Genomic DNA, 19,877 nt, shown 5'->3' with positions numbered 1-19,877 from the left:
TCCCAGAGAGAAGGGTCCGAGTCAAGCCCGGGCCTTTCTGTGTGTAATATCCATATTTGTATTCGGTTCTTTGGGCTCTTTCTTTTTTCATTTATGATGTACTCGTTTCTGTTCTGGGGCCTCATTTATCAAGCGGTGCATAGAAAATGCTCTAAATGTATACGTGTGTCAGTACAAAAAAATCTAACGTGTGGACACCAATCGCTTTAAGAATGCGTGAAAGGATTTTTTTTACCCTCACCGAAATCCAACCCGGTACAGTTTCACAATCCACAGGTTGCGAAATCATGGTAAAGAGAAAGAGGGTCAGTCCCACTCGTTTGTTGTTTGTAGCTGAGGTTAAAGGTACTCACAGCCAGTAACTAGCTAGTTTTTAACGCAGTTTTCAATAACGCCACTTTATTATATTTTCAGTGTAGATACTGTTTAATACTTTTCGTCAGTGTTCAACTGATCGAGTAATATCTATTACACAATTTCACGAACGCAAATAGTGCTCTCCGAAGCTCCATCAGTCGTGTTGGTGGCCATGGCTGATCTGTCCTATGTGCCGGTGTCGCCTCATGACCAATGCAGCGTAAACTGATTTGCAAGACGTTGGATGAATAGAGGTGGGGATCGACTGCTTCCCCCTGCTCACCCGGAAGTTAATTGGTTGAGGTTGAAAATTGGAGGTTGAAGGTTTGTGGTTGAAAGTTGGAGGTTGAAGTTTTGTGGTTGAAAGTTGGAGGTTGAAGCTCAGAGGTTGAACTTTTGAGGTTGTATCCTTGAGGTTGAAATTTTGATGTTGATTTTTTTTATGTTATATTTTATTAGGTTGATTTTTTTATTGTTGAATTTTATGAGGTTGAACTTTTTTGATGTTGATTTTTTTATGTAAACTACATTTACCCAGCAATTTATATTCAAACTCTGATAGCACAGAAAAACTTCCATAAAGACCAAGCTAAGAACCAGGATAAGATTAATCCTGTGTTGGATCTGCTGTCAACACTGTGAGAAATGAATGGAATTTTGTTGATTAGATTTTTACTCTTAAAGATGCTGAAGTTGAAAGATGGTCTCTATTACGGCTGATGGGAGCAACATAGTATACATATAGGTCACCTGTTTCCTCTTAATGATGGCATATCCATTTTTATATTATATTTGTGTAATGTGTGGTGTATATTTGTAAGAATCTTGGATATTATGAGTGTGTTACAGTGTACAATAGGTTAAGAAATGATGCATCGTCATTCTCTGGAGTTTGACTTCCCAGGCAACACTGCTGGCCAGTTGGTCAGAGAGCAACATATTGCCAATTTTCTCTCCTAAACTTTAATGCTGAATTTAGAATTTTTGTCAACAAATGATCTTGTGTGGTGCTTTTTTCTGTGTATGTGCATTTTGTCTAGTATTGGTTCAAAGTCTCACCTCTTTGAATCAGTTGTATACTCCACATTCATGGGGAAAGAAAATAGGACACATTTTTTCTAGATAAAATTTTAATTTACAAGCACCATTTTTTCAGCTTTGAGCCTGGAGTACAGAAAGTTAAAGTCACAAGAAATAACACTCCGTCACAAATACAGTTACAGTTTGCCTTGGAATACTCCACCCCTTCCCAGTTTCTGGATCTCTTTCTCTAGTTTCCAGTGTTCTCCTTCTAATATCCAGCTCCACCAGCTCCAGATTTCTTGTTTCTCTCTGAATTTTGAGTTCTTCCAGCTCTGTCTGTTACTGCAGGTGTTCTTTATACCGTACAAAATTTGTGCATACCGTAGATTTACTTCAGCATATACTCAATGTTACCAGGCTGCTTTAGAAGCTGTGCAGTCTCTGGGTCATGTAACACATATTTTTATTAGCACTACACCACTGACTTTATATTAATTTGTACTAATAAGCAGGAGATCTCCACAACACTGACATGATACCTCAAGCATTCTGGAGTCCATTTTCTAGTGGCTCCTAAAGTGCAACCATGTCCCCAGACACTGCAAGAAAATTCCAAGTCAGATAGTACAATATTAGCAAGTGTGTTTAATCTCTAGTAGAACTGAACCCCTTAAGAAGCTGCTATCTCCTTTTGCTCGGACTGAGTCCATCACAGTTCCTCCCTGGACCCCTCCATCACTGGCCCCCCTTTATTAACATCCACTGACAGCCCCTCTGCTGGGGTCAGCTCCTGGCTGGGTGGACCATCCTCGGTGTCCGTTTTATGTGCTTTTTTCTTGACTGTAAAAATCATACAGAAATATATTGTCAGCAGAATATTCTTGTATTTGGTTTTTACCTGCTGCCCAGTCCTCAGTTTGTTCTTTATGAAGGACGATGAATGAAACAGAACACAATGTGGGAAATAGATTAAATAGAAGAGTAGATCATTTCTTTGAACTTAATTATACTCTATATAACATGAGGAACATGTACTTCAATGTGCCATAAAACACTTTAATGGACTAATAAGCTCCACATCCTTTAACTGTATATACCGTTCCGGTTATATAGACCGTTCCAGTGGAGAACAGTTTATCAGTTGTACATGTTTGGGCTACTTACGCACTATTGTCTACCTGGCTTTTCCCTCTCATTTTTAATTGCTCTGTTGCCATTTGTTCTTATAATATATTGTCCAACAAGCAGCTCTTGTTCAGCAATGGTGAAATACGACGCGTGTCCGTGTTCCATTTTCCTATCGGTGATTCTGTGATCGATCTCGTGGTCTCACGCATTTATCCTAACAATCCACATCTAGATTGATTAAGCCGCGTCTTTTTGTCCTGGCTCAGCAGTCGTGCAACCAATTAATCCAAGAAAGCACCAACAAGGTTTGGTCAAGGATGTCTTTATCCGACTTTTGTGCAACTTTACTCCAACTTATCCAGCTGAACCTATCCACAACGACAGTCTGGATGAGCGGTATCACGACGCTGAAAAAAATCAACTCGGTAACACAGGTTTGTCTTGTTGTGAATCGGTGAACGCGCACGTATAAAGGACGGGTTCCAAGCCAGCAGACCAATCACAGTCATGAGCGCTGATCCGCCAGCAAAAAGGAGCAAACACTGATTCTACTCAAATATAAAGAAAAAAAGTAAATCCCACTCGAAATCTCGAAGTCAAACACTGCGGCTGCATTGAAGAGACGTCAAATGGCATGGTAAAGGATTGCAGATTGCATAAATGCGTAAATAACACATCAATGGCTCAATTAGTTTAGATTTAACGAAGCCACGAAACCCAATCACTGCTGCATAGATGAATCGCGTGTAGGACAATTATCGCCATTAGCCCAGATGTAACTCCTCTGGAGTAAAAAGAACGTGGGAGCAGATAAAAACCAACCACAAAAACATAATTTTCATCTGGGGAGTTGGATTTCTTAATTCTGTAATGTTACATGGGCTACAATAAAGCTGGAAGCTGATGCCCCAGTTACATCACATCAATACATCAAGTTGTTAACCTGAATGAAATGATCCTGGTTGAGCTGTGTTTGAGCTGAGCGGGGACAAATGGCTAAAATATCCTCGTCTTTGTGTAGTTATCTCCTGGAAGATGAGCTCACGTCATAACGCTCATCTCACGATTTGGGCTCCAATCTCAATGGGCTTTTAAATGAAAGGACACGTGATTCCCGAACAGCTGATTGGCCGGTGGGTGGAGCCTTTTATCGGATTCAGATAAATCCTGAAAGTTACCCTGACCCGAAGCAGGTTTGCAGTTCAGAGTAAGTTACCATGGTAACGTACCTCGATAAGAATGAATACAGCTTCGTGATACTGGAAACCAGTGGCGTCGCTTGGGTATGCCATACCTTAACTTTGGTAGAAAATGTATGAACGGAGTATGCTACTAGCACTTCTAGATTTTAACCCCTGATGTACCGGGACGTACTCAGTCCTGCTCTAATTCTCTCTGACCGATTTGTGATGGTGACGGCTCTTTTACACTGAACGCTGCTGCTGCTCCTCTGTCTCTCAGTGAGGGGCGGGGCTGTCCCGCGCTCAGCGCGCTGCATGCTCTCTCCATACATCCATGGCTCTCTCACATGTACGTACGGCGTGCACGCCACTGACTCGTCATACTGTGCTGCAGACGAGAGACGTGCATGTGGAGCGACTAAAACCTTTGCCAGTTATAAAGTCATACATGACTTAAACAGGTTTAAATATTAGTCATATTTCAGAAAAATGCCCATGCCTGTTTGGTTAACACTGCTTGTCAATCAGAGCCAAATGAAATGAAAGATTAAGAAACATTGTGAAATCTGTTGCAGTCATCTTGCTAAGAACAAGCTGATGACAACTGTCTGTGGATCCTGTTCATCTTGCCACAAATCGCAAAAACTTCTAGCTGAATCAAACCAGCCCCAAACCCCTGACTAACATATCACTCATTTAGCTCGATTTTAGTGAAAATTTTAATTTGTTTCCAGACGTGGACTTTAGTCTGACTACAGAAACATGAACCCATGTTGGCAATACTTTGTTTAAAGAAATAGGATAGAGACACCTTTTATGAAGTGGCTATACTTCAACTATATACTTCAACAAACACTTATTCATTTGTCTTCAGAGATTATTCACAGATGGATTTTAACAAGAAAATACTTGTTAAAAAAATCTTTGTGGAAAGTTCTATTGAACATTGTTTTTTTTTTTGTTGTAGTTGTTGTGTTAAACCAGCATCATGTGCTGTACATGTGGGGAAATCATAGTGCTGTGGAAGCAGAACACTGGGGCTACTTACTGTGTTGTTGATCTAATGCTGGTGAATTGGCCATAAATATGTTAGCTGTGGATCATTTAGCAGAAAAATTATAATCCTTAAACTGACGTTCAGTGATGCCTTTGACTCTGAGTTGTGTTGGAATGTGAATCGTCTGGATATTTTGGTTCATTCTTCTGTTGTTGGTAAAAGTTATATTGTAAACCACTGTGTGTGGTATCGTGAGTATAATCCAATCTATAGTATTGACAGTGATAACTGATCATCTAAAGCTTCTTGATTTTACTCTCAAATTGCAACAGATTGCTGCATTTAAATTTATGATGATCAAAAAAATTCTGCAGGTGGAAAACCCCCCAGACCTCACAGGAGGGGGTGATCCTTGCCATACCTTGTCCAAAACTGAAATGACACCACTGCTGGAAACCCAGGGTTAACCCTGAAGTTAACACGATAAGTCCATAATCCTGCTTCATGATACAAGCCTCAGCAGAGGTAAGCGGCAGCATGCCAAGTGTGGAAGAGAAGTCGCGAGCCATCACTGGTCACTGGTTTTTCTCCCTGATGCTGATATATCTGCCTCTTACATTTCTGACTTGACAGCCTGACAGACGGTGTCATTGAAGAAACATTGTAATTTTGGTCTGCTCCCATAAAGATTGATCTCTGAAGGGCAGAGATTTTTGTTCCTTTTTTTCAATCAAACAAATCAAACGTGTTGTTACACGATCGTTAATGGAAGCGCATTGGTGAATGGTGACTGGGTTTATCTACAGTTGGTATAGCGATCTCCCACACTTTTTTAATGATCATGGCAGCGCTTTGCATCCGAGAAAAGGGGGGATTTGGCGGCAGTTATCAGGCTCTGTGCAGGATATATTATGTTTACATGCACATGAAAAAATCGAATTATTGCCTTAATTGGACTATAACAGGAGAACTTAAGTGCATGTAAACACGTTAGTCATTATCCGATTAAGACACCCAAATAATGTGATTGGAATTAGTTTTTCCCCAGCATGTATACAGTGAATCGCATTTTTCAATCGGATAATGTGTGTGCACATGCTCCACAACCACTGAGCTGGCATGTGACCCTGGAACAAAAAGCATCCAAGAAAGCAAATCGCAAAAGAAGAATATAAACAGAGCTGGTAGAAGAACCGTCTGAGGGATAGCGCATATCTTACCTGCACCAGAAGTAGCACGAACATTACGTACGAGATTAAAAAATTTACTATTATCCCTATGGTTGTTGTTTGAAATGCCGGTCTGCCGCATGAACGACTCTTGTTTATTATATCACGTAATAGGTCAACCGGAAAACAGGCAGGTATTAATGTGGTATTAACCCACTGAAAAGACACATATCGCCACCTAGTGTGGAAGAGGAGAACAGTTATTCGATTTTCTTGCGCTGCATGTAAACTGGGACAAGGACTGTAGTCAGAAAGTCGAATTTCGAGCATAGCTTGGTTAAGCTCTGCGTGTAAACGCACTGAGTGATTTATTCTAATATCAGCAGTCTTTTGAAAGAGCAGGAGTTTGACGGGTCCATTCTTCAGGTCAACAACAAACTGCAACTTTATCTGCAATGTATGCGATGATGTATGAGGGAGGAAAAAACAGGCACACAGCTCTCACAATGGGAGGTCCAACCCGGGACTTTTGCCAATGTGAAAGCACCAAAGGCAAGTGGACAATGTGAAAGCAGTACATGTCTACCAGTTGGGGTCTGAGGTGCAATAAATATTAAAAGTTCTGTGTAAGTATATGTCTATGCAATTCTACTCCATGCAAGTGGCTTGGGAAACCTACTAAGAAAAAAATCCAAATTATTAGACATATTCAAACTTAAATAAAAGTAAGAGTAACACAGTAGTTACTTTCCCTGGTAACTAGTTACTTTCATAGTGGAGTAATTCAGTTACTAACTCAGTTACTTTTTGGGAGAAGTAACCCCCCCTGTAGTGCAGGTGGGTCACAAAATCGTGTTCCGATTTAATAGACCTATGGTGTAGGACAGGTGTCGGCAACCTTCAACACTCAAAGAGCCATTTGGACCCGTTTCCCACAGTAAAGAAAACACCGGGAGCCATAAAACCCCTTTGACATCTAAAATGAAGATAACACTGCATATATCGTTTTTACCTCTGTGCTAGGCCTATGTATAAAATACATTTGAATTAAATACTCGATAGCAAGGAGTATATGCGCTGCAATGCACTGTGGGAGTTAAGTGTTTTTTGATGCCACGACCTAGTACATACAGTCAATGTTTATGACCATGAGTGTGAGTGGTGGTGTGGCATTCAATGTCATTCAGTTGTTGTGTAGCTCTTGCTTGTTCACTTTTTCACGCTAACTGACTCAGAAAAGCAAAAACTGCTACTTGCTTTTCTGAGTCAGTTAGCGTGAAAAAGTGAACGACTTTTGTTCAGTGTCCTTGCTCCGCACTGCTCGCCACAAGAGCCGCAGCAGAGGAACAATGAGCTGCATGCGGCTCCAGAGCCGCGGGTTGCCGTCCCCTGGTGCAGAGGAACTTGTTGAAGTTAATGGCTCATGTTGAATTTAATGAATGTTGGACAACAGACAACCTTAATTGATCGTCAAAGCTGCCAAAAATCAAACAAGATAAAACAAAATGATTACTAAACATAACTAAACATATCTGCTGTGTGGAAGAACTTTAAAGAACACAGACAGAAATTTATGAATAATCCAATGTGAATGCTTTGTAAGGTGGGAGATCATCATTCAGTACTGACACCTTGATTCAACACCTAAAAAAAATCACAACAAAATCACAGAAACAGAATCCACAGAGTCTACTCAGGAAGAGTCTGCACCCAAACAACAACAACAAACAAGGAAGAGAAGAAAAGCCTTCATTAATCTCCAGGAGAAGAAATTCAGATTCAGATCATAAGATTGGAAGATTAGGAGTCAGATCGGCTGATATTCAGTATTAAAAGATCATGTTTGGTTTAGAGGACACTAACAGTTGTTCAGGACATCTCTACTGTATATAACAATATTTTCCACAACACTTTCAGACATAGAAAAATTAATGAGGACCAATGATATTGTGTCTCATTCATCTATAAATGTCGGAATCTCCTTCTAGGTGGAAGTGAGTCTTCTTGGGATAAAGAGCATTTGACCAGCCCCCCTGCTGGAGCCCACAGTGGAGGACCAGGAGGAGGTGGAGGAGGAGTGGCAACAGTGGGAGGAGCAGGAGGTGGTGCAGCGGGCAGTGCTGGGAGGGGTCCTGCCTTAGGAGCTGTCAGCCAGCAACAACTCCAGCAGCAACAGCTACTGGCTAACAGTGAGTACAAAGACAAACACACACACACACTCTGCTTAAGGGGTGGCAATATTTGTTAATGTCCACCATTTACTGTGTCCCCATCTCCTGTATTAACACTCTGCCCAGATTAATCAGCACACACTCTACTAAATGACTTAATTCATCAACGCCACACACAGTCACACACATACCGACATGCAAACAAACACAAACAAATGCTCTCTTCCCTTGTGCTGCAGAACTAATGCATCCACACACACACCAGGCAGCAGGAGGTGACAAACACTCACATTGATTATTCCATCACTTCAGTTATCAGGACAACAGCAATCAGTATTATTGTTTCATTGGAATGAAAGCAGATGCTGCAGTTTTGATAGTAATGTGTGTGTGACAGCTGAGGCATCCTCTTTTTTAGTGTGTACATCTTTTTGGAGGGGGTATATTTTAGGGTCAAGGTTCAAGGTTAGGGGGGTTGGGTTAAAGTGTGAATCAAAATTAAGGGAATGCCCTCATGGATGCGATGAGTTGATGGTGCGGAGAAAAAGAGGGGACAAAGATGACAAAAGGAAGATGTGGAAGGAATGAAATGAAACAAAAAAGCTGATAAAAGAAATATAGAATATGGAAAGATATTAGAGAGGAAAGAATGAGAAGAACAAAAGGAAAGAATGAGAAGAACAAAAGGACAAAGACTTGGTTTTTGCCCTACTTTTGCCTCATCATCTTTAACCCTCTGACCTCCCTCCTCCTCCAGTTTGGCAACTTTTATTACTGAGGCGTTTGACACTGAGACACCTCCCTTTCTCTCTCTCCCTATCCTCATAGTTAAGTTTAACACAAGTACAGACACATTATCCTTCTGTCTCTCTGTTACCTTCTCATTGTCAGAGCATTGTCAACCTCATGACATTGCTCAGAATGTTTGGTGTGCTTCAGAAATTTTAGCATGAAAGCAGAACCGAACCAAATAGACTTAAGCGTAATTACGTGTTGCAGGAACACACACCGCTTCGACGACAGTGCACGGACCTTTTGGCCTCGCTGACATGCACCTTCCTAGAAATGTAACTACTCACGATGACACAGAGCGCAAGAGCTGTGATTGGTTCACTTGGTAGTCACGTGTTTCTGCTTTAGTATTTCCAGCGACTTCTCCATCTCCGCGATTTACGAATTGATTGATTTGGATCAATAAAAAATTGGAAAGGTTAACTGAGGAGGTTTGGATGTACGGACATCACAGAACACGGCCGTGTAGTGTTAGTGTTAGTGTTAGATAGATAGATAGATAGATAGATAGATAGATAGATAGATAGATAGATAGAAAAAGAAAAAATTTGAGTGTTACCTGTCACATACAGATGAGGAATTGAAAAGGCATATTTCTTGGTCAGGAAAGATTTCCTGTAGTGTTCTTTGAGACAATAGAGTTGTATGTGTCTCTTAGAGAAGAGGTCTGTTGTCTGTCTATTGTCTGGTGGAGAGGGTATTCAGGGTTATCCATGATTGATAACAGTTTGTTTAGTGTCCTCCTCTCCACCACCGCTTATTCAGTCTATTGGCATCACTGGCTGTTCCCCAGCAGACCACAGCAGAGACTTGTAGAAGATCTCAAGCACTACACTCGTTGAAGGATCTCAGCTTCCTCAGGAAGTAGAGTCTGCTGCAGACCTTCTTGTACACAGCTGTACTGTTGGTCTTCCAGTTCAGTCTGTTGTCGACGGTCACTCCAAGGTATTCGTACTCCTCCACCACATCCACATCCTAGCCAAGGATGCTAAGTGGCTGAGGAGCAGTTCCCTTTCTCCTGAAGTCAATCATCATCTCTTTGGTCTTGTCCACATTAAGCAGCAGTTTGGGTGGAGTTGTTACAGAGCGAGCCAGACTGATGAGTGCACATGTATAAATGTCTTGCACCGGAGAAGGATTTGTGCATCAGGTCCTTGCATGGCCCTGTGCAGAAGCATATTTGCGGCTTTAGACTTACACTTAGACTTACACAGACTTTAATAATCCACAAGGGAAATTAATTGGTCATTGTTGGAGCCATACTAGTTAAATGAAGTAAATAATAAATGAATGAATAGGGCTCCTCCTTCTACTCTTTGCCTTGACAATCAGGTGAGATATAACCAGGTGTGTGTATGGAAGTTTTTCTGTGCCATCAGAGTTTGAATGTAAATTGCTAGGCAAATGCAGTTTACATAAGTAAATCAACATCAAAAAAAGTTCAACCTCATAAAATCTAACAATAAAAAAAACGACCTAATAAAATTTAACATAAAAAAAATCGACCTCAAAGATACAACCTCAAACAATTGAACCAAAAAAAGTTGACCTCTCAGCTTCAACCTCCAATTTTCAACCACAAACCTTCAACCTCCAACTTTCAACCTCTGAAAAAGCTGGACTTAACTTCCGGGTGAGCAGGGAGAAGCATCGATCCCCGACTCTATTCATCCAACTTCTAGCCAATCAGTTTACGCTCCATTGGTCATGAGGCCACACCAGCACACAGGACAGATCAGCCATGGCCACCAACACGACTGATGGAGCTTCGAAGAGAACTATTTGCGTTCGTGAAATTGTGAAATAGATATTACTCGATCAGTTGAACATTGAACATTGATGAGAAGTATTAAACAGTATCTAGACTGAAAATTTAATGAAGTGGCATTATTGAAAACTACGTTAAAAACTAGCTAGTTACTGGCTGTGAGTACCCTCAGCTACAAACAACAAACAAGTGGGACTGACCCTCTTTCTCTTTGCCATGATTTCGCAACCTGTGGATCTGAAACTATACCTATTTGGATTTTGGTGAGGGGAAAAAAAATCCTTTCACGTATTCTTAAAGCGATTGGTGTCCACACGTTTGATTTTTTTGTACTGGCACATGTACACATTTAGAGCATTTTCTATGCACCGTTTGATAAATGAGGCCCCAGAACAGAAACGAGTATGTTATAAATGAAGAAAGGAAGAGCCCAAAGAACCGAATACACATATGGATATGACACAGAAAGACCTGAGCTTGACTCAGATCCTTCTCTCTGGGAGACATCAGTGCTAACCACCAAGTCACTATACCGCCTTTGGAGGAAAATTGTTGCAGAATCAGCAAGACCCCACCAAATCCCTAAATGAAATGAAGGATCATCTGAGCAACATCGCAAATACTTAACAGCAAATAAACGAGGATACAGATTGATGCATGCACATTGCAAATGTTAAATAAAATATGAAATCAGATTAAATTAAAGAAAATTTCATTTCTCACTTTGCATCGCACATTATTGGGTATTGGTTGAATAAAATCATTTTACATATACACGTAACTGAATTTGTCATGTGCTTTTATTGAGATGTGAGTTAATCTATGGGTCCAAATTATGTTTGGGAATCCGGCAATGACTTGAATGACTTGTTGGTGATTTCTGTATGCGAACTCGATGTAAACTGGGGCCAGAGATATGATTTCATCCATCATTGCGGCATGATTCTGCTTAGTGTCGGATGTGAAATGCCGCATAAGTCTCCAAACTCGCAGAAAAGTTCTGGTGCTGGTGCCCGAACATCACAGACTGGACAGGAGCTGGTGTGAATGTGTGAAGTTTGAGATTGGTGAACACTGCCATTCTCTTAATGAGTTCTATGTGTAGTTCCACTGCTCTACCACTAGAATTTGTGTGTATGTATGGTGAGAGCATAAATTTGTAGGCATACAGCAGCAGTAGTAAAGTGTATAAGAGGAAAGCAATAACATGCCTTTTTACTCCGAAAATGTCCAAAAACAGTAACGCACAGTGAGTTGGATCAGCAACTCAGTTACTCTGATTACTAAGTAGCGCATTACAAGCATCACTGCAGAGTTGCTCAGTTCAGACTGGCTTGTTGTTTGTAGCTGCGGAAGGTAAAGATGCTCACAGCCAGTAACTAGCTGGTCTCTAACGCAGTTTTCAATAACGCCACTTCATTAAATCAGTGTAGATACTGTTCAATACTTCCATCAATGTTCAACTGATCGAGTAATATCTATTACACAATTTCACGAACGCAAATAGTACTCTTCGAATCTCCATCAGTCGTGTTGGTGGCCATGGCTGATCTGTCCTGTGTGCCGGTGTGGCCTCATGACCAATGGAGCGTAATATGATTGGCTAGAAGTTGGATGAATAGAGACGGGGATTGTTTGCTTCTCCCTGCTCACCCGGAAGTTAAGTCCAGCTTTTTCAGAGGTTGAAAGTTGGAGGTTGAAGGTTTGCGGTTGAAAGTTGGAGGTTGAAGGTTTGTGGTTGAAAATTGGAGGTTGAAGGTTTGTGGTTGAAAATTAGAAGTTGAAGCTGAGAGGTTGAACTTTTGAGGTTGAATTGTCTGAGGTTGTGTCTTTGAGGCTGATTTTGTTGATTTTTTTATGTAAACTACATTCACCTAGCAATTTATATTCAAACTCTGATGGCACAGAAAAACTTCCATATGTGTAGAGCCTTGTGTCTTAAGTTAAGAGAGGTTGAACAGTTTGATGACCACAGGTCTTAGTAATTCGGTTTGTTTTGATAGTAATATATAACAATTTTTTGTTTTTTTGAGTAAAGTCAACTGCAGGGATTTTTTGTTGTCCGTCATCTAGTAAATAATTGATGAAGAAAAGAAACCAGAATCTCTCAGAGGTCTTTATTTTTTGAACCATGGGTCACCTCCACCAAGCCTTCACCACAAGTCATCACAAGACATCAAACAATAAACTCAGCTGCATAGGAGGGCTTAAGGACAGGAGACATCCCCAGTGGACGTGAATAGTAAATCAGCTGTTCGAATTTATGAACGAAATGCGCAGTAGCGCTCCAAATGTGTTGGATCGATATATATGCGGAAGTGATCAGATTAAGTCTGTGTTAAATCAGTGCTTAACAACAGAAGCCGATGAATAAATAAATGAAAACAAATAACTAGGTCATTTGTGAAAATCAGTGAAATAACTGGAGGTAGAGGTGAAACGATTACAACAAAAGTTTGTTTCTTTGGACAGTCCACTTCATTGTCCAATCAACAAGCGCCTCTTTCAACCACATGACATTGCTCAGAAAGTTTGGTGTGCTTTAGAAATTTCAGCATGAAAGCATGAAAGTGCTGACCGACGGAAGATGATGAATAAATAAATGAAAACAAATTACTGGATCGATATGTGAAAATGAGTGAAATTCCTGAGAGTGCAGGTGAAGCGGATGAGTTGTTAAACATGTGCATTGCAGCATGGAAAGCTAGACTGGAAATATGTACTCAAAAAATGAATGAAATTAAACCTTTGATGGTGAACAATAAACATTTTGATGAACTGAGTAACTGTTTTGAAAACTTTAAAGAAGTTGTGAATGGATTCAAAAATGCTCATATGTCTTTGCAAATGCTGTTATATGAGGGGGAGAACGAAACGATCACATTCAATGGTATGAACCCAGGATAACCACCATAAACCATTTTATTTAAGAGGTGTAATCATAAAAATTGGAACATACTGCTCGAGGAAAAGTTGGTCCACAGGACAGCATTTCAAATGTGTCATAAATACTTTCAAACATTCAAAATGTGGATCAAAGACCTCTGCTTCTTCTTAACTTTCCAATATAAAAGGGCCAAGGCTGAACAGGCAGCACTGCAGGCCACAATGACTGCATTAAGAGACAAACACACACTTGAATTGGAGCAAATGAAACTGAAATCCAAACTGGAGGAAGTGAAACTGAATAGAAAAACTGGCAGCATCAAACGCCAAAATAAAGGTCCTACTTGAGAAGGCTGGACCTTGTGAAATTCAAAGTGATGCCACAAATTAATATTATGATGCATCAAATAACCACAGGAACTGTTGGCACAGAGGGGGAATTTGTGCAATTAGGTACTGTGCCAAAAACCCCACTTCAGAGCACTGTTTTGAGCTATTCAAAGAAACTGCAGCCCTCAGGAGAGTTGAGAACAGGAACACAGCGCAGCTCACCTGCAGAACAAGTGACATTGCTGAATTTCACAACGAAACCTGTCTTTACTTCCTGCAAGGGAGATCAAAGTGTATGATGGGAACCCACTGATATATCAGTCCTTTATTCATACATTTGAACATGTCATCAAGGACAAAAAATGACCAGGAGAGGCTCTTTTACCTCAAACAGTTTAACTCTGAATTGCCACAGTATACAATAAAATCAGCATACCCAAATTAACACTGTAAGAGTTTATCGTGAGTGTTAATTTAACACTTTTTCAAGTGTTGGTACCTTTACACTAAGTTGTAGTGTGAATTTGACTCTTGTAGTTAAATTGAACACTGCCTAACACTAACCAGTGTTTTTATGTAGTATTAGCAATTAACTCTATCAGAGGACTATTTTACATTTCCTAACTACACAGGTGTTACCCCCATAACACTTAAAAGGTGTCAATATAATGCTTATATAATCCTACAAAAAATAAAAAAAGGTAGTCATGTTTGGCAGTTCAAAAACATTTATTTTCAAAATTGCACCACAAATATTAGAACATGCAACAGTAAGGCACAGTGCAGCGTTAGCACCACTTTAGCATGCTAGCTAGTAACTCCGAACCATTAGCATCATCTTATCACGTTTTATATCTATGGTTACAAAGTGCATGACTCGTCTCACTCAGCCAAAACGTCAAGCCAAACATACTGTTTACTGCCGTTACTCACTTTCATGTTACAGTGAGGCCAGGCATGCATGCTAACCTCTAGCTCATTAAGCAGGTGTTCGGTGGTTAGTAACAGTGCATCTCCAGCTCTACAGAATGAGAGTCCATCTTTTTGGGGCTGTGTCTTCACCAAGTATTGCAACCATTTACTTCAGTTAAAAGCAAAAGGGAGTATCTTTCACTCATGCAAGAAAGAAGCAAGCGGGACCATGTAAAGGGTTGCCTTAAGAGGAATCGTTTTTCTGAAGAATCCAGAATCTCTGCATGTGCTTTATTTGTTGAACTGTGATTCATCTTCACCAAGCTTTCAGTTCACCTTTTGAAAGGTTGCCACCACAGTCATAGTTGCTCAATTGTTACAAAAAGATCAGGTGGTATACAGCTGGATAGAGTAAGGAATAAAAGAAGTTCTGTAGTGTTCACTATGGGAGCGGAGCTGAATCGGTCTGCTGGAGAATGAGCTTTTCTGCCCCTCTAGTGTTTGGTGTAGTGGATGGGATGGATTGTCCATAATGGAGAGCAGTTTATCCAGTGAAATTCTGTCACTCACTGAGACAAATGTCTCCAACTGTCTCCAGCCTTTCAGATATTGATCCTACTGACGTCTTTTTTGCTGGTACTACTCTCCCCCAAAACCACTGCAAAGTACAGGGCACTCACTACAACAGACTGGTAGAAAGACTCTAGCTACTTGCTGCATACATTGAGCTTCCTCAGAAAGTAGATTCTACTCAGGCCCTTCTTGTACACAGCATCACTGTTGTCCCTCCAGTCCAGCCTGTTGTTCATGTAGACTCCCAGGTACTTGTTGCGGTCCGCTACTTCCACCTCCAGGCCCTGGATGGTGATGATGGGCTCCGCTGCTGTCCTCTTCCTCCTGAATTCAATGAGCAGCTCCTTGGACTTGTCCAAGCATTTAGAAGTAGGTGGTTTGCCTGGGACCGCTATGCTCTACCTCCACCAGCTACAAGGAAATTTTGCATTATACAATGAGCCTATTTTCAAAAATAGGTTTTACAACTCTCACAGTCCCACAACACCCGCTTTACCAAGCAGTTGGCATGGCAACTGGTGATCGCCATTGTGTCACATCCTATGTTTTTATCACAAAAAATTCTCATCTCATCTCATCTTCTACTACCACTCATCCTCACTTGGATCACGGGGATTGCTGGAGCCTATCCAAGCTGTCATTGAACGAGAGGTGGTGTACACCCAGGACAGGTTGCCAGTCCTTCCTAGGGCTAACACAGAGACAAACAACCACTCACACTCACCTAGGGTCAATTTACCATTAACCTATCGAGCATGTCTTTGGAGTCGGGAGGAAGCCGAGTACCCTGAGAAAGCCCACGCAGACACAGGGAGAATATGCAAACTCCACCCAGAAACGCCCATGCTGGACTCACTGGGAGGCATCAGTGCTAACCACAGAGCTGCTGTGCCGCCCTGTCACAAAAATCTATTTTACAAAAATTTATTTTCGAAAGGCTACCATTAGCTAGGAAGCTAGGAAAAGCTACTATTAGCTGGGAGATTAGGAAGGGCAACTATTAGCTGGGAGATTAGGATGAGAGACTAGAAAAGCAAGGAAGAGCTACAAACTGTCATACATGAGATGAAGAATGTGAAGAACCCTCTGTTTGTCCTTTGTTACCATCAGCCTCAACTCTCATGCACTCGTTGGCTGAACTGATCAGCCAATCAGAGAGATCATTCTTACTATGCAACTTATTCTGCTACCAGGGCAGAATCTGTCAAACATGGTTCAGCACTAGCAATCTGATAATTCTATGTTTCTAGCTAAAGCAAGTTATTTTTTCTTTTTGTTCTCAATCTGCCACAACTTTAGCGGAAATACAAAAACAACAAAAAACACTTGATTTGACGAGTTCAGATTTTTCATCACATCAGTCATTTTGCTGTCTACACTATCTTGCCTTTTCATTACACTGCACACTCGTGAAGGTATTCTCATATAACAATGGTGCGTTATTTAACCTAGCCCTCTGAATAAAATGCCAAAAGAACAGGAACACAGGAACACATACACAACCCTATGCAATTCAATACTACTACAACATACAACCACCTCAAATGAGAACACAGTTGAATAAACAGCTCTTCATTATTTTAAACTAATGCTGAATACTAAAACCTTCATGTCGAAACCATTTACTGCAAGGATGTTGTATTAAAATGATTTTGTTGGTGCAATGAGGTGACAAGTAACTTTATTGTCTTGCAGAGAGTTAGATGAGATTGATACCATCCTTTTTGTCTAAACAATGACAAAATGGAAGCTACAACCTCCTTTTCTCAGATTTTACCATACAGCTGGAAGGTGTTGGAAAACAGCTAGCTTTGGCTGTATTTGAAGACATAAAAAGATAAGCAAGGTTTGATGCACGGAACAGTTTCTTGAGTTGAAGCAGTAACATCTCCAGTGTTAATGCTAAACTAAGTTAATCTCCTACCCAATGAAGATTCATATTAATGCGCTTTTAGCAGAGTGTTTTTTTTATCTGTTTTTTATCGCCAAGTGTACTGTCGTCCATTTTCCTAATTTTGATGGGCTATTCTGTACTGTTGGCACGAGTCAGATCCCCAGGAGAGTCCTTCCTAGCTTCCTGGTCTCCCAGCTAATAGGAGCTCTTCCTGTGTACCCTTTGAAAGACAAATGCAGACTTCTGCTGACTGTTGGTATGAAGAGTTATTCCCGTATACACAAGCACAGGATAATAGCTGTAGACTCTGTGGTGTGTTCAAGTGCAACTTTCTGTGAAGGTTCTTAGTCATCCATTTCACTGTAGGAGGATTTTCCAATTTGACATAGATCTCTTAATTTACCATTGAATTCGCAAATTTAATTCACTCCTGATAAAGATGGGCTATAGTACTTTACTGTAGTCTTTGTGGTGCGTCTAATATTGCTTTCATATCGGAAATCCCGGACCCGGCATTTTCAGACGTGGGTCGACTCGCCTTTGGTGCACATCAGCAGAAGTCCCAGGTCGGACCTCTTGCTGTGAAAGCTGTGTGCCTGTTTTTTCCCCTCCCATACGCCATCGCATACATTGCAGATAAACAATTAGCGCCATGGTGTCATTTTTAAACAGTTTCAGTTTGTTGTTGACCTGAAGAATGGGCCAGGCAAACCCCCACTGTTTCAAAAGGCTGCTGATATTTGAAATAAATCACTGTGTCTCACACTGTGCCCGATATCTGACGCCAAATCTCCTCTTCTCCATGGATGCAGGGTGCTGCCATGATCGTTAAAAGTGTGGGATATCGCTGTAGAATCTATATATAGACACAGTCACACATGATGTGTAACAACACATTTGATTTGCTTGATTGAAAAAAAACAAAAACAAAATCTCCTTCAGAGATCAGTCTTTATGGGAGTAGACCAAAAGTTGTTTTTGAGCTGAAGCTTCTACAATTATACAGTCTGTCAGGCCATCGAGTAATAAAATCAGAATAACAGGCCAATGCATAAACAGAGCAAAAAACCCAGGTCGATGCAGCAATCCTGTAAAAAAAAATAAAATAAAAAAATCCCAGGTCGATTGCCGGGTCAGTGACCCGGGTCACCTCTTTCACATCGATGTGAAAGGGGCTTAAGTGCAATCTTTTGGTCCAGACACAATAAGGGCCATATGTTAGACATGATCAGCTGCTCTGGTATTGTCCCATTTAATCTTTCCTGTCCAGAACTCCCATTATCAGATCACAAATTCTTAACTTTTGATGTCAACCTTCCTGTCTCCAAATTCCATCAAGACCGTATCATGTCCTTCCGTAATATTTAGAACATCAATATCACAGAACTTAACAGATTCATTTCTATGTCAATTTCTCATCCACACCTTCTCTCTGTTACTGAACATGTTGACCATTACAACAGCACACTACTTACTGCACTAGACACCCTGGCTCTAACAAAAACCCGTACAGTGACTTTCTCTAGGACTGCTTCATGGTTCACCTCAGAACTCTGCCAACTCAAAACATATGGTCGCCGCCTTGAGTGCCAAGAAAACTGGACTTACTGTTCACCTTCAAATGTACCCGGACCACATCACCTCCTACAAGACTGCTTTAAATGCTGCCAAATCTGCCTTCTAGTCCAACATCATCCACCATGACAGAAACAATATGACGATTCTATTCTCCACACTAAATAAACTACTCAAGCCCAAGGAATCTGCCACCCGCTTCACAACAGCCCTGCAGTGTCAGCAATTCTTGTACTTTATTAATCACAAAGTTCACTCCATACATCACCATCTCACCCCCTGCCTGTCTTCTCAGTCAGACACTCCTTGGCTCAATGCTTCTGTCTGGCCCACCAGTACTCTATCTGCCTTCCATCTTCCCTCAAATTCCCACACATATCTCAACTTCTCATGCCTTCCTGGTACAGTGGTGCTTGAAAGTTTGTGAACCCTTTAGAATTTTCTATATTTCTGCATAAATATGGCGTAAAACATCATCAGATTTTCACGCAAGTCCTAAAAGTTAAACAAATGAGACACAAATATTATACTTGGTCATTTATTTATTGAGGAAAATTATCCAATATTACGTATAACTGAGTGGCAAAAGTATGTGAACCTCTAGGTTTAGCAGTTAATTTGAAAGTGAAATTAAAGTTTTCAATCAATGGGATGAGAATCAGGTGTGAGTGGGCACCCTGTTCCATTTAAAGGACTGGGATCCATCAAAGTCTGCTCTTCACAACACGTTTGTGGAAGTGTATCATGGCATGAACAAAGAAGATTTCTGAAGACCTCAGAAAAAGAGTTGATGCTCATCAGGTTGGAAAAAGTTACAAAACCATCTCTAAAGACTTTGGACTCCACCAATCCACAGTCAGACGGATTATGCACAAATTCAAGACCATTGTTAGCCTTCCCAGGAGTGGTCGACCAACAAAGATCACTCCAAGAGCAAGGCACGTAATAGTTGGCGAGGTCATAAAGTACCCCAGGGTAACTTCTAAGCAACTGAAGGCATCGCTCACATGGGCTATTGTTAATGTTAACGAGTCCACCATCAGAAAAACACTGAACAACAATGGTGTGCATGGCAGGGTTGCAAGAAGAAAGCCACTGCTCTCCAAAAACAACATTGCTGC

The 19,877-nt window shown here is 40.9% G+C and overlaps 1 protein-coding gene across 4 annotated transcripts in view; it reads left to right on the top strand.

Annotated features, from left to right (window-relative positions):
- Positions 1 to 19,877, top strand: part of dachb (dachshund b) — a 142,417-nt gene that overhangs the window by 94,126 nt on the left and 28,414 nt on the right. For all 4 annotated transcript variants that reach the window (XM_047581478.1, XM_047581470.1, XM_047581462.1 and 1 more), the window contains exon 4: positions 7,844 to 8,044. In XM_047581478.1, the coding sequence (XP_047437434.1) occupies positions 7,844 to 8,044 (201 nt within the window). The remainder of the gene's footprint in view (positions 1 to 7,843; positions 8,045 to 19,877) is intronic.

This window comes from Mugil cephalus, chromosome 1 (assembly GCF_022458985.1).
Source record: "Mugil cephalus isolate CIBA_MC_2020 chromosome 1, CIBA_Mcephalus_1.1, whole genome shotgun sequence".
NCBI lineage: Eukaryota > Metazoa > Chordata > Actinopteri > Mugiliformes > Mugilidae > Mugil > Mugil cephalus.
Note: the sequence above shows the minus strand (reverse complement) of the source record. Positions and strands in the feature narration are given on the sequence as shown.